The following is a 16,095-nucleotide window of genomic DNA, read 5'->3' on the forward strand; positions in this document are numbered from 1 at the left end:
GTGATTATGAATAACCTCTTTTGGAGAAATTATTCTGGGTCAATGGAGAAATGACTCAGCAAAATAATTTTTATACAATACTGAAATAAGATTTACCTTTAAATAAAATTACCTGCTGTACGTTTTTAGACATGTCAGGGGATTCTTTACCCCAATAGCATTTAACAACATGCCCCTCAATCGTAGTTCCATTCACTGAAACAATAGCATGAGCAGCACTTTCATGAGTTGAAAACCTAGAAATAAAACAGAACAGGAGATAAAATCCAAAGTGACTTTTATAAGATGACTTAGCATTGCACTGGGTGATGTAGTTCATCTATTGCAGCTGAAATCAAATCCAGTTTAGAGCCAGGTGACACACAATCTTACCAAAAGGAGAAATTAGGTTCTCATCTGCTCATTTTCTTTTTTTTTTTTACACTCTCCAGACTGGCCCAGTTCACTGATGGGAAATAGCTCACCATAACCAGCAGGTGGAGACTGAGACTAAACTTTTGGCTGTAATATTAATAGTTGTGCTTCCCTCTCTAATATAATAAGTCTGCCGAATAGCCAAGAAGAACTAGGAAGTACTAGGTATAACAGTAACAACACTCCAAACAGCAGTAACAACTAATATAGAGCATGACTGCTGGAAATTGCATAGAAAAAGCCCCTTCAGCAAAACATCCCCACAGCTCGAGGGGAGGAGCCTACCTAAGATGGTGGCCTGAAGGCATTAGGCTGAGCTCCACTGCGCCTCCACAATGGTGAAACGCAAATCTAAGACCTGGGTTTTCCCTGTGGAACCTGGGCAGCAACAATTACCTGGCCCGATGGATGAGTTCGGCGAACGCGGGCCCCATAAAGACCCGGAGAGTAAGTCCTCGGTGCAAGGTGGGAGCATGTCAGAGAGCCCTGGCACTTCTTTCGAGGTGACCAGTCTCTCTCTGGAGGAATGCAGCACACCGGCACAGCCACTCCCCCAACGCAGCACGCTGACACAGCCACTCTCCCACCTAGAACTGCAGGAGGGGGAGTGAGGAGAGTAATGCGGCTGCCTCCGAAAGCTGCGAGGAAGAAGAAGATCTACAGTTCGGAGGGTTTCTACAGCCCTTCCAACACAGCTGCTCCAGCGGAAAGTCATGGAGCAGACAGGGGAACGGCAAGAGTCATCAACATTATTGTTACGAACAGGTACTGTGCAACTTAAAGATCTACAATTTAACACCGTTCTAGCTCCTTTGGAAAAACCTTCAGTGATTGATTTTAATTCAATTTGGGAAGCGATTTCAACTCTACAAATTTCCCTGGGATCTCAATTGCAAATCTTACCTACACATTGTTCTGGGATTCTTATTAGACTGTTACTTTACAAGAAAAAGTGAGCAAACTTGAGAAAAAATCATCTGAACATGAAAAAAAAGTGGAAGTATTGGGTGTACAAACACAACTTCTAATAAAAGATCTGAAATAATAAAACGCTAGCCGCGCATGCGCACTCAACTGTGTGCTTCCGTTTTCCCTGATCTGACATGTAGGTCTGTGGCCTTGCAGGAGTGCGCATGCGCGAGTCCCCAGCCTTACTTGGCCAGCAAAAGTGCGGCTGCGGCGGCCACACAAATTGGAAAGCGCTGGGCAGACAAATTGGAAAGCGCTGGCCTCCCTGCTCTCCCACACCTCCATCAACGAAAAGCGGCACTACTGGCTGAAATTTATTCTAAAGTTTAAAGCCACTGCGGCGACTCCTCTGATGAGACGCACCTGCGTCTGAGAAAGCCTCCGATGCAGGCGGGGATCAGGCAAGGAGCCGCCGCGGCAACTTTAAACTTTACAAAAACTAAACTGCTGCGACAGAAGGCTTTAGCCACACCAGCAAGGATACTTTCTCAATGGGGCGATAAAAACCCGCCCACAACAGCCCCCGACGCCGCCACCAGAGTAGGGAGGGGCCGAACGGAGCAGGACAGCTCGCGGTAAGAGAAGGGAGGGGCCGAATGGAGCAGGACAGCTCGCGGTAAGAGAAGGGAATGGGGGTGGGGAAAAATGCTGCTACTACTTCACAGGGACCTGGAGGGGAAGGGAAATACCACTGCTGCTTCTGCAAAGGAAAGTGGGGGGAGGGGGGAGGAGGGAAATGCTGTTGCTGCTGCTCAGGGAAATGGGGTGAACATGCTGCTGCACAGGGAAAAGGAGGCAAATAATGACAGACAGACAGTGGGAGGGAGGGAGACAGAAAGAAAGGAAGAAAGACACAGGGGCAGGGAGAGGGACAGAAAGACAGACAGAGAAAGGGGGCGAGGGAAAGAGACACAGCGGGAGCAAGAGAGACAGAAAGAGAGACAGACATATATTCTAGCACCCGTTAATGTAACGGGCTTAATGACTAGTAATGAGAATATTAACTTTAAAAAGAAGATTTTGGAGAATTTAGCATGTAGACAAAATTTGAGACTGATTAATTTTCCCAAATTAACCACCACTACAGCATTGAATATGTTTAAACGCTATCTCTTGGAGGTTCTGAAAGTCCCACAAAATTATTTTCCGCCAATTTCAAAAATTTACTATATTCCCTTGGGAAAGAAGAAATCTCCGGAGGATCATCAGGAACCTACAATAGATATTTTAGACTTGACTAACCTATTAGAGAAGTCAGAATCAGAACAGATAACGACTGCCACACTTTTTCTTCAGTTAGCTTTAGATTCAGACAGAGATTGGTTCCTAAAGTTATTTTTTTTTAATATAAAGATGCTTTGTTTCCGAATCAAAAAATAAGAATGTATCCAGATGTTTCTAGGATTACACAAAAAAAGAGAAAACAGTTTCTGCTCTTGAGACCTCAGGTTTTAAAATTGGGAGCAACATTTATATTAAGATTTCCATGTAACTATTTTGTTAATTTTAAAGGAGCAAGATATATATTTTTTGACTCTACACAGTTATCTAGATTTATTTTGGATAAGGAGGAGACAACTGCAAGTACCCCTATCAGAAGCCAAGATAATGCTTCCAATTAAGTACAGTGGTACCTCGGTTTACGAGTGCACCGGTTTGCGAGTGTTTTGCAAGACGAGCAAAACATTCGCAAAACCGGTGCCTCGGAAACCGAGCGTGCCTCGATTTACAAGTGCCCCTCCCCCCCACTGCGATCCGGCATACCCCAAGCACCTACCCACCCACCCGATCACATTCCTTACCCCCATTTGGCACCAGCACCAATGCACAGGACATGCCGGTGCCCGAAGATCTGCCTTCTTTTTCGCGCTGGGCCTTGAGCATTGCTCAAGGCCCAGTGCGAAGAAGAAAGCAGATCTTCGGGCACCGGCATGTCCTGTACGTTGATGCCAGTGCCGGTGCCAAATGGGGGTAAGGAATTTGATCGGGTGGATGCCTGGGGCATGCCAGATCGCGGGGAGGGGGAAGGGGGGGTGCCAGATCGCAGGGGGCGTGCCACGAGCAGGGGGATGGCGGATCACGCGCTGGGGCCTTCATGAGCGGGAGGATCAATACCGGTTCTTGGAGGAGTAGAGTAGCGCCACTGGCCTCGGGGGATGGGGTGGGTGGGAACGAATCAAGTGAGTTTCTCTTAGTTCCTATGGGGAAACGCTTTGATATACGAGTATTTTGGTTTACGAGCATGCTTCTGGAACGAATTATGCTCGTAAACCAAGGTTCCACTGTACTTGGGATCACTTCAGGCTGCCTGCTTGGACCCGTGCTCAACATCTTTATAAACGTTCTGGACATTGATACGACAAGTGAGATGATTAAATTTGCGGACGATGCAAAGTTATTCAGAGTAGTGAAGACACAGGGGGATTGTGAAGATCTGCAATGTGACATAATCAAGCTCAAGAAATAGGCACTGACATGGCAAATGAGGTTCAACGTGGATAAGTGTAAAGTGATGCATGTCGGTAACAAAAATCTCATGCACGAATATAGGATGTCCGGGGTGGTACTTGGAGAGACCTCCCAGGAAGAGACTCGAGAGTTCTGATTGACAAGTTGATGAAGCCATCTGCGCAATGCTTGGCGGCGGCAAAAAGGGCGAACAGAATGCTAAGAATAATTAAGAAGGGGATCACGAACAGATCGGAGAAGGTTATCATGCCTCTGTACCGGGCCATAGTGCACCCTCACCAGGACTACTGCATCCAGCACTGGTTGCCATACATGAAGGACACGGAACTATTCGAAAGGGTTCAGAGAAGAGTGACTAAAATGGTTAAGGGGCTGGAGGAGTTGCTGTACAGTGAGAGATTGAAGAAACTGAGCCTCTTCTCCCTTGAAAAGAGGAGACTGAGAGGGGACATGATCGAAACATTCAAAATACTGAAGGAAATAGATTTAGTAGATAAAGACAGATTGTTCACCCTCTCCAAGATAGGGAGAACGAGAGGGCACTCTGTAAAGTTGAAATGGGATAGATTCCGTACAAACATAAGGAAGTTCTTCTTCACCCAGAGAGTGGTACAAAACTGGAATGCTCTTCCAGAGTCTGTTATAGGAGAAATCACCCTCCAGGGACAAAGTTGTTCAAGTTCCTGCTAAACTGGAACGTATGCAGGTGAGGCTGGACTCATTTAGAGCACTGGTCTTTGACCTGGGGGCTGCCGCGGACTGATGGGCACGATGGACCACTGCTCTGGCCCAGCAGCAGCAATTCTTATGTTCGATTTTTGGACACTCCTCCCTCAATTATTGTGGACTAACTAACAGTTGATAGAATGATTTAATTTTTCTTAATATTTTTTTATACAATTGATATATGATGGATACTGTTTTATTTCGATATGACTGTGTTGTTATAAAAAAAATTGAAATTCAATAAAGACAAAATTATTTTAAAAAAACATCCCCACAGCTCGCCAGTTAGGCCGGCTGAGCCAAAGCCGCTGTTCTTTTTAATCTCCCTGACCCTATAAAAATACTAGAACCTGAAGGAAAAAAAAAAAAAATTACCCTCTTCACGCGAACCCCATAAGAACAGACAGACGGACAGGGTGGGGACTGTGCCGGTCTGGAGAGTCTAAAAGAAAGAAAATAAGCAGGTAAGAACCTATTTTCTCCTTCTTTAGCACCTCTCTAGATCAGAACAGTTCACTGATGGGACATACCAAAGCAGTACCCCATCACGGGTGGGACCCCCGGAGGGCCACCACCAGAACCTGCTCACCGAACACCGCATCGCGTTGCACCTGAATGTCCACACGGTATTGTCGCACAAAGGAATGCAGAGAAGACCAAACCGCAGCCTTACAGATATCCACTGGAGGCACATGAGAAGACTCAGCTCAAGCAGCTGCCTGATCCTTTGTGGAATGAGCCTTGAGAAATTCCGGAACAGGCTTCTTCTGAAAAAGGTATGCGGAAGCGACAGACTCCTTGATCCAGAGCTCAATGGTAGCCTTGGAAGCACCGTTTCCCTTATGAGGACCCGCCAAGAGGACAAAAAGATGATCCAACTTCTGGAACTCCTGGGTCTGCTGAACATAAGAGCGAAGAAGCCGACAGACATCAAACTTGCGCAACTGCCTCTGCTCCGAAGAGCCCTCCCAACTACCCAAGAATGGGAGGACCATGGACTGGTTGACATGAAAAGGTGAGACCACCTTTGGCAAAGAGAAAGGAACAGGCTGCAGCACAACACGCTCCCTAGAAAACTCCAGGAGGCCTACAAGAGAACGCCTGCAGCTCAGAAACGCATCTCGCAGAAGTAATGGCCACCAGGAAAACTGCCTTGAGAGTAAGGTCCTTCAACGAGTAGAAACCCAGGGGCTCAAAGGGAGGACAAAAGAGCATGGACAGGATCAGATTGAGATCTCAAGTCGGAAACGAAGACTGAACTGGAGGCCAAACCAACTTGGCTGCCCTCAAAAAGCGAACCACGTCTGGACAAGAAGTTAAACGCTTACCCTGCAGAAAACAGCGAAATGCACACAAAGCCGCAAGTTAAATCCGGAGAGAAGGCCAGGCTAGGCCCCTGTCCAGGCCATCCTGCAAGAACTCCAAGATGTGAGGCAAAGAGGCTCAAAAGGAAATCACTCCATGCGCAGCACACCATTCTTCAAAAATACGCTAAACACGCACATAAGCCCGAGAAGTGGAAAGCCTCCGGTACCCCAAGAGAATTGAGATCACTTTATCTGAATAACCTTTCTTAACTAGGCGTTCCCTCTCAAGAGCCAAGCCGTAAGACAAAAGGGACCCGGATCGAACATTGGAATGGGGCCCTGAGTCAGAAGGTTGGGCAAGAGGGGTAGCGGAAGAGGATCTGCCATGAAATGATGAACCAGATCCGCGTATTATGGGCACTGGGACCAGTCCGGAGTCACCAGGATCACGTGGCCGGGGTGCTGAGCAATGCGAAGAAGAACTCTACTCACCATCAGCCATGGAGGAAACACGTACAGGAGACCCTCCACCGGCCAAAGCTGTACCAGAACATCCAGCCCCTCGGCCTGAACATCCTGGTGCCGACTGAAGAACCGGGGCATTTTGATGTTGACACTCATGGCCATCAGGTCCATGACCGGGTGACCCCAAGTCTGCACAATCAACTCAAAAGCTGCGGGACTGAGACACCACACTTCGGGATCTAGCACATGACGACTGAGGAAATCCGCCTGAACATTCTCCACTCCTGCTATGTGGGAAACCGAGCTGTCCAGAAGATGAGTCTCTGCCCAAACCATGAGCAGAGAAGACTCCTGTGCCACCAGACGACTCCTGGTTCCTCACTGACAATTGACATAGGCCACCGCCAAGGAAAGGTCAGATTGTGAGTGCACACTGCAAAGCCAGGGAGAAGAAGTGGAAGTAGCTGGCTGAGCGGCCAGTTCAATTCCTGAAAAGATTCAGCAATCGAATCAGGCAAAGCTGTAAATTTAAATAAGTGCAGCACAGTCGGTTCACCGCCAGGATCCGGAGCCCCTAAGGTATCCATGGATCCAGTACCCAAGTCTGGGAAGGGCTGCACTATCAAACAAAGGATCAGAGAGGACAGGATTAGCTGCTGGATCCCCTAGAATAGGAGTTGAAAGATAAACAGGAGGAGTGGGCGGAGGAGCAGAGCTCCTCGAGAGCACCTGCCATCCCCAGACACTGACAAAGGAGGTGAAAAACATCCAGCAGCACAACCTCTGGTCTGAAATTCAGACCACAAAAATCTCATTAAGTCAGAAAAATATCAGGTCCCTGGGGCTTAGAGTCACCCTTAGATGACTTAGATTTGTTTTTCTTAAGCTGCGGAGGGTCTGCCACCTGGCTGCCTGAAAAATTAGCTGAGTCAAGCCCCAAAAGCAATGGCAGCCTCCCCACTGGATCTGTTTCTCTGAGGGGGAAGCAGAGCTGGTAGCTAACTCCCCCCACACCCGCTGCCAAAGGTGCTAAAAAAAGCGCTAAATTTGCGCAAACTTCACATGAGTTCACAAGAGGATATCCTGAGGACTCCATCCCAGCAAGTTTCCTAGCAAAATACCTATTTTTGAAGAAGCAAGAAGATGAAAAAAGATCACTAAAAATCCAAGATGTCTGCCCACACCAAATTTGTGCCAAAAACGTGCTAAAATAAACACTTCCTGCAAATACAAAATAGTGATTTTAGGATTTTTCAGGTGGGGGAACACAGGGGACCACTTGAAAACAAAGAGAACCTCTCAAAATTAACTTTTCAAAATCACTGTGAGAGCCCATCAGCTCTGCTGTACTCACTGTTACAAGAAACACTGGGCTGCACCTGCTTCCAACTCTGAGTCAGTAGCCGGATATAATTCACTGCCATATTGCTGGGAAAGCCTTCTCCAAGGTGATCTTCAGGCTGCCAGTCAGACTCCACTGTCTGATAACGCCTCCACCCTTGCAGAACACTGGATGTGCACCAGGATGAGCAGAGGCGCGAAAACGAAACTGGCACGCTGCAGGACATCGCTGAGCCCCCTAAGCGTGTCTAACAGACTGCAATCAACCCCTGCTTAGCAGACGGTGAGACAACTTCAGGGATGGCTCTGAGCTCCAAGGATTACTATGCAGACTGACCAACAGGTACTCAAAAGGGATCAGCCTATCACCTACAGACCAAAATCTGTGAATTCACAAGCAGGCAGAGCCTCCAAATAGCTGTAGATGCAAAAATACCCACAAAGTGGACAAAATTATAAAAGTAAAATAATAATCAGGCAAACTATAAAAGTAAAATAATAAAAATGAGGAGAGCAGAGCACACACAGCTGCAGCCATGCATGCAGAAGGCAAGACTGCTAGAGGGAGCTAAGCTGATCTGCAAAGTACACTGGAGGCAGAGTGAAAAATCCAGAGTGGATTCCTTCTGCAATCCATGTGAGTATAGGGAAATAACTCTTTATCTAGAATGTCTCACCTGGAAGAGCGGATAGCGTAGCTGGTTTTAAGAAAGATTTGGACAATTTCCTGGAAGAAAAGTCCATAGTCTGTTATTGAGAAAGACACGGGGGAAGCCACTGCTTGCCCTGGATCAGTAGCATAGAATGTTGCTACTCTGGGTTTTTGCCAGGTACTAGTGACCTGGATTGACCACCATGAGAACGGGCTACTGGGCTTGATGGACCATTGGTCTGATCCAGTAAGACTATTCTTATGTCAACCTGGACTCACTGTGATATATACTGAATGGGAAAACACTGCAAAGAAAGTTGAAATAGCCTACAAGGAGATCCCCTGACTTAGGAAACAGGCAAGTGCTAGAGCCTGATCCTGTTCAATATGTTTGTGAGCGACATTGCTGAACGGTTAGAAGAAAAGGTATGCCTCTTTGAGGATGATATCAATATTTGAAACAGAGTAAATACTAAGGAGGGAGTGGGAAACATGAAAAAAGATCTGCAAAAGGTAGAGGAATGGTCTAATATCTAGCAACTAAAATTTAATGCAAAGAAATGCAGAGTTATGCATTTGGGGATTAGAAATCGGAAGGAGCCATATGTGCTGGGAGGTGAGAAGCTGATATGCACGGAGGGGGAGACGGACCTTGGGGTGATAGTGTCCGAAGATCTAAAGGCGAAAAAAAAGTGTGACAAGGTGGTGGCTGTTGCCAGAAGGATGCTAGGCTATATAGAAAGAAGCGTAACCAGTAGAAGAAAGAAGGTGTTGATGCCCCTATTCAGGTCGTTGGTGAGACCCCAATTGGAGCATTGTGTTCAATTTTGGAGACCGTATCTGGCAAAGGACATAAGAAGACTTGAAGTGGTTCAGAGAAGGGCAATGAAAATGGTAGGAGATTTGCGCCAAAAGACGTATGAGGAGAGACTGGAAGTCCTGAATATTTATAACCTAGAGAAATGGCAGATGTGGAAAAGTGCAAAGTAATGCATTTAGGCAGAAAGAACAAGGAACACGAGTATAGAATGTCAGGTGCAACTCTGGGTAAGAGCGAACAAGAAAAGGACCTGGGTGTACTGATAGATAGGACCCTGACACCGACGGCACAATGCGTAGCAGCGGCAAAGAAAGCAAATAGAATGTTAGGCATGATAAAGAAAGGAATCACGAGTAGATCTGAGAAAGTTATAATGCCGCTTTATAGGGCAATGGTCAGACTACACTTGGAATACTGTGTCCTACATTGGTCTCCCAACCTAAAGAAGGATATGAAACTGCTGGAGAGAGTGCAGAGACGAGCAACGAAGCTAATAAAAGGTATGGAGAATTTGGAATACGAGGAACGACTTAAGAGACTGGGATTGTTCTCCCTTGAGAAAAGGAGACTGCGCGAGGATATGATCGAGACTTTCAAAATACTGAAAGGAATCGACAAAATAGAGCAGGAAAAAAAATTATTTACAATGTCCAATGTGACACGGACAAGAGGACATGGACTGAAGCTAAGGGGGGACAAGTCCAGGAGAAATATAAGGAAGTTCTGCTTCACGCAACGAGTGGTGGACACCTGGAATACTCTCCCAGAGGAGGTTATTGCGGAATCCACCGTTCTAGGATTTAAAAGCAATCTAGATGCACATCTCCTTATGAGAGGCATAGAGGGATATGGGTGACTAAAATTACGCCAGGTGTACACCTGGCTGGGCCTCCACGTGTGTGGATCGCCGGACTTGATGGACCAAAGGTCTGATCCGGAGATGGCAGTTCTTATGTAGGGGAAAGGGGAGATATGATTCAGACATTCAAATATTTGAAAGGTATTAACGTAGATCAAAATCTTTTCCAGAGAAAGGAAAATGGTAAAACCAGAGGGTATAATCTGAGGTTGAGGGGTGGTAGACTCAAGAGTAATGTTAGGAAATTCTTCTTTACGGAGAGTGGTGGATGTGTGGAATGTGCTCTGGAGGGAGGTGGTGGAGAGGAAAACGGTGACAGTTAAAAAAAAAAAAAAAATGGGATGAACACAAAGGGTCTCTAATCAGAAAATAATGGTATATAATGAAGAACTAAAGCCAGTACTTGGCAGACTTGCATGGTCTGTGGCCGGTATATTACCATTTAGTTGAAGACGGGCTGGGATGGTTTAGATCAGTGTTCTTCAACCTTTTTACACCCGTGGACCGGCAGAAATAAAATAATTATTTTGTGGACCGGCAAACTACTAGGACTAAAATTTTAAAACCCCGTTTACGCCCCATCTCCGCGAGCTCGGTCCCCGCAAACCATCTGATCCCATCTGCGCAAGCCGCAATTATGATTTTATATTGAATGTATTTTATTAAAGTATAAAAAGAAACAATATTCTGAACAATTGTGATTTTATAAATACAAATATACAGAGCACGGACCAACAAAACCCCTGTCTCCCCTCCCCTTCACATATAGCACAGTTACTTACCGTAACAGGTGTTATCCAGGGACAGCAGGCATATATTCTCACATGTGGGTGACGTCATCTACGGAGCCCCGGCGCGGACAGCTTTTCAAGCAAACTTGATTGAAGTTTCAAGTTTGCACACTGCACCACGCATGTGCATGCCTTCTCGCCCACTAGAGGGCGCATCCCACCTCGTGGTCCTCAGTTCCATAACTAGCAAGGAAGCCATCCCCGGGGAGGCGGGCGGGTTGTGAGAATATATGCCTGCTGTCCCTGGATAACACCTGTTACGGTAAGTAACTGTGCTTTATCCCAGGACAAGCAGGCATGATATTCTCACATGTGGGTGACCTCCAAGCTAACCAAAACAGGGCAGGTGGGAGGATGGCAATTTAGGAAAACGGATTTTGCAAAACTGACTGGCCAAACCGGCCGTCACTCCTGGATAGAGTGTCCAGACAGTAATGAGAGGTGAATGTATGAACCGAAGACCAAGTGGCAGCCTTACATATGTCCTCCATCGGAGTGGATCGGAGAAAGGCTATCGAAGCTGCCATTGCTCGGACCTTGTGCCCCGTGACTCGACCCGGGGGAGGAAGGCCAGCCTGAGCGTAGCAAAAGGAAATGCAAGCGGCCAACCAGTTAGACAGAGTGCGCTTGGAAACTGGATGCCCTAATCGATTGGGATCGAAGGACAAAAACAATTGAGGAACCTTCCGATGAGACCTGGTGCGTTGAAGATAATATGCCAACGCCCTCTTACAGTCAAGCGTGTGAAGCGCCGTCTCGCCAGGATGGGAGTGGGGCTTCGGGAAGAACACAGGAAGGACAATGGACTGATTGAGGTGGAAGTCAGAAACAACTTTAGGTAAAAACTTAGGATGGGTGCGGAGAACCACCTTGTCGTGATGAAAGACAGTGAAAGGAGGGTCCGCAACCAAGGCTTGCAACTCCCCAATCCGCCTGGCGGAGGTGAGGGCGATCAGAAACACCACCTTCCAAGTCAGGAATTTCAAGAGGGACTTGTTGAGTGGCTCAAAAGGGGGTTTCATCAGTTGAGCCAGGACCACATTCAAATTCCACACGACAGACGGAGGCTTAAGAGGGGGACAAACCCTGAGTAACCCTTTCATGAAGCGTGTCACCAAGGGATGGAGTGACAGAGGGCGTCCATCCAGAGGTTGGTGGAAAGCAGAAATCGCACTGAGATGAACCCGCACCGAAGTGGTTTTCAAGCCAGAGCGCGACAAATGAAATAAATAGTCCAAAACCGAGGATACCGGAACTGATACCGGATCCAGGTGAAAAGACGAACACCAGGTGGAAAACCTGGTCCATTTCTGCGCATAGCAAAGCCTCGTCGAGATCTTGCGGGAGGCTTCCAACACCTCCCTCACCGATTGAGACAGGTCTGGAGGAGTCAGGGAACAAGAAACCAAGCTGTCAGGTGCAATGACTGCAGATTGGGATGTAACATGGATCCTTGACTCTGAGACAGCAGAGAAGGAGAGACAGGCAGGGGAAGAGGCTCCCTGGCACTGAGCTGGAGCAGCAGGGAGAACCAGTGCTGACGCGGCCATCGAGGTGCTATGAGAATCATCGTGGCCGTGGACGATTTTAGGTGTACCAACGTTCGCATGATCAGAGGGAACGGAGGGAATGCATACAGGAACCTCCCTTCCCAGTCGAGTAGGAAGGCATCCGCTTCCAGACGGTCCCGCGAGTACATCCGAGAACAATATAGTGGTAGTTTTTGTGTCTCCGGAGAGGCAAACAGATCCACCTGTGGCGTTCCCCAGCGAGCGAAAACCTCGCGCAGAACTGCTGAGTGTAGGGTCCACTCGTGCGGTTGCAGAAGTCGACTGAGTTTGTCCGCCAGGCAATTCCGTTCTCCTTGGATGTAGACCGCCCGGAGGAAGATGTTCCGGGAGGCCGCCCACTCCCAAAGGCGAAGAGCCTCGGAACAGAGGGGCCACGACCCCGTTCCCCCCTGCTTGTTCACATAGTACATTGCCACCTGATTGTCCGTGCGGACGAGGACCACTTGGTCCTGCAATATGTGAACGAAGGCTCGAAGTGCTAGGAAGATGGCCCGCAGCTCCAGCACGTTGATATGACATCGACGGTCTTCTGCCGACCACAGGCCCTGCGTGCGAAGACCGTCGAGATGGGCTCCCCACGCGTACTCCGAGGAGTCCGTGGTCAGGACCTTGCGAAAAGGCGGAGTGCGGAACAGTAGCCCCATGGACAGATTTGAAGAGTCTGTCCACCAACGCAGCGATTTCCGCAAAAGCGGAGTCACCGAAATGAGGCGAGACACCGGGTCGCACTCCTGACGCCACTGGGACGCGAGGGTCCACTGAGGGATCCTCAGATGTAGCCTCGCAAACGGCGTGACATGTACCGTCGAGGCCATATGGCCCAGCAGCATCATCATGTGCTTGGCCGACACCCTCGATAGTTGAGAGACCTGGCGGCTCATCCGTACCAAGGCTTCCAACTGCTGGGTCGGCAGGTAGGAGCGCAGGCGCACCGTGTCCAGCACCGCACCTATGAATTGAAGAGACTGAGACGGCCTCAACTGAGACTTTGGAAAGTTTATCTCGAACCCGAGAGTTTGCAGGAAGGAAATAGACTGTCGGGTCGCTGAGATAACCCCCTCCCTGGTCGGGGCTTTGATGAGCCAATCGTCCAGGTAGGGGAACACATGGAGTCCACGTGACCTCAGGGCTGCCGCAACCACCACCATGCACTTCGTGAATACTCGTGGGGACGCGGCCAGGCCGAAGGGCAGTACCCTGTACTGGAGGTGGAGGTCCCCCACCTGGAATCGTAAGAATCTTCGGCAGGCGGGGTGCACCGGAACATGGGTGTATGCTTCCTTCAGGTCGAGGGAGCACATCCAGTCCCCTTCCTCCAAGAGAGGATACAAAACCGGGAGAGATAGCATTCGAAACTTCTCCCGGGCCAGGAATTTGTTGAGCTTCCTGAGGTCCAGTATGGGGCGCAGGTCCCCGGTCTTTTTTGGAACCAAAAAGTAGCGGGAGTAAAACCCCGTACCCCACTGGTCCTTGGGGACCGGCTCGACCGCCCGAAGCTTCAAGAGGGCTTTGGCTTCGGTTATAAGGGTCGGTAGCTGCGAACGATTGCAGGGGACTAAACTTGGGGGACTGTCCGGCGGCGAGGACACAAAGTTGAGCGAGTAGCCCTCGGAGACGATCCGGAGCACCCAAGCGTCTGAGGTAATCCCGGTCCATGCCTCCCGGAAGGACCGAAGACGGCCCCCGATAGGAAGGGGTTCCTGTGAAAGTGCGGAGGGGAACCCGCCCCGTCCGCTCAGCCCGTCAAAAGGAAGGCGCGGGCTTAGAAGGGCCCTGCGCCGGGGCTTGGGTTTGTCCCCCTCTGCCTCGCTGAGACGGACGTCTCGGAGGCGGTCTCGAGAAAGCCGGGGTGGACTTCTGAGGGTATCGGCGCGGCGGAGGCCGAAAGGGTTTCTGCGGCGGGGGCCTAGGTTTGGGGCGGACCAGGGATGCTAGAGAGCGCTCCTGCTCCGACAAGCGCTTGGTCGCCGCATCCAATGACTCGTCAAATAACTCGGACCCCACACAAGGCAAGTCTGCCAGGCGTTCCTGCAGGTTTGGGTCCATGTCGAGGGTGCGAAGCCAGGCCAAGCGGCGCATGGCCACTGCGAAGGACGACACCCTCGAAACCAGCTCAAAGGCGTCGTACACTGCATGGAATAGGTACAACCGCAATTGAGACAGGTTGGACATAAACTTATCGAATCCTGCTCTTTGGGAGTCCGGTAACGAGTTTCGATATTGAGGAAGGTCCTTCACCATACCACGCAAATAGGAGGAAAAGGTGAAGGCGTAATTTAGAACCCTGGTGGCCATCAGGGAATTTGAATAGAGGCGACGGCCAAACTTGTCCAGGGTCCGCCCCTCCCTGCCTGGTGGAACCGCCGCAGAAACCCGTGAGGGCTGTGATTTTTTAAGAGCAGACTCCACCAGAAGAGACTGGTGTGAGAGCTGCGCCTTATCGAACCCTTTAGGGGGAATCGTCCTATACTTCGATTCCATTTTTGAAGGCACAGACGTGACTGTAAGAGGGTTTGACAAGTTCTTCAGCCAGGTTTGCAGAAGGACATTGTTGAGAGGGAGTCTAGGCACCTCTCTAGGAGGAGTGGGGAGGTCCTGTTCCTCCAAAAATTCTTTGGAATACCGAGAACCTACCATCAGGTCAATCCCCAGGGCTTGGGCCATGTCCTGAACGAAGGATGAAAATGAGGACGGCCTAGCCTGGGGAGACGGGGTTCTCGACCGCCCCACCGAGGAGAGGGGGGAGGCCTCATGGGAATAATGAGGATCCCTAACAGATCCCGAATCCCAGGATCCCCTCTCGAGGGCCCTCGAGGGGGAAGGGGAAGTTATCCTCCTCGCAGAACCCTTGGGTGAGGACCCCGGGGTTCGTGGGACACTCTCCCGTTTCCTCGGCGAGGCGGCCCGGGAAGACTTCCCACGAGGTGAGCGGAGGAGCCTCGGGTTGTCGAGGCGCAACTCCGACACCTGCAGCGCCTCGCCCCCGAACGACGAGGAACGGTCGCGCCGAGGCGAGCCTCGGGGCCGCTTAGACTTCCTCGATGGACGCCCCGTCCGAGGTCGCGTCGAGGGCGAGGCGTGCCTGGAAGACCCGGAGGAAGAGGAGGAAAGACGGCGCACTCTGCGCGACTTTTCTTTGGGCCTTACACTCCGCTCAGGGGGTTCCCCCGAGGTCGAGGTCCGGGGCGGGGCCGAGACCGAGGTGAACGGGGCCACAGTACCCGAGACCGAGGTCGCCGAGGCCGGGGCTCCCGTGGTCGAGGGAGCCGAGGCCGGGGCCTCCGAGACCGAAGGCGCCCCGGCCGAGGTCGAGGCCGCCGGAACCGCAGCACGTTGCAACACTTCCAGGGCTCCCGACAGCTCCGATGAGATCAGAGCTCGGAGGAGATCCTGGAAGGCTGGAATCCCCACGAAGGTGGGGAGTTCCGGGTCCGGGGCACACTCCCTGGAGGGCGACCTCGGTCTCGAGTATTCCCTCGGGGTGTGCGGAGTCGAGGTCCGATGCGGGGCCGGGGTCGACCCACCCGCCTTGGCCTGACTCGAGGATGGCTTCTTTGCTGAAGGGGATGGAACAGAGGACTTACCCGAAGCTTGCTTCACTGACGACGCCTTCGAGGATGAGGGCCGAGGCGAGGCCGAGGCCCCCGAGGACGCCGAGGCCGAGGTCAAGGCCGAAGCCGAGGCCGACGTCGAGGCCTTAGGCGGCGCGTC

At 50.3% G+C, this 16,095-nt stretch overlaps 1 protein-coding gene across 7 annotated transcripts in view; it reads right to left on the minus strand.

The window, feature by feature from the left end:
• Positions 1–16,095, minus strand: part of TIAL1 (TIA1 cytotoxic granule associated RNA binding protein like 1) — a 539,174-nt gene that overhangs the window by 127,984 nt on the left and 395,095 nt on the right. For all 7 annotated transcript variants that reach the window (XR_004539125.1, XR_004539126.1, XM_033940857.1 and 4 more), the window contains exon 10: positions 113–236. Coding sequence is in view for 5 of the 7 variants with exons in the window: in XM_033940857.1 (XP_033796748.1) it covers positions 113–236 (124 nt within the window). In the remaining 2 variants the exon portion in view is untranslated. The remainder of the gene's footprint in view (positions 1–112; positions 237–16,095) is intronic.

Source organism: Geotrypetes seraphini, chromosome 4 (genome assembly GCF_902459505.1).
Source record: "Geotrypetes seraphini chromosome 4, aGeoSer1.1, whole genome shotgun sequence".
NCBI classification, from domain to species: Eukaryota; Metazoa; Chordata; class Amphibia; order Gymnophiona; family Dermophiidae; genus Geotrypetes; species Geotrypetes seraphini.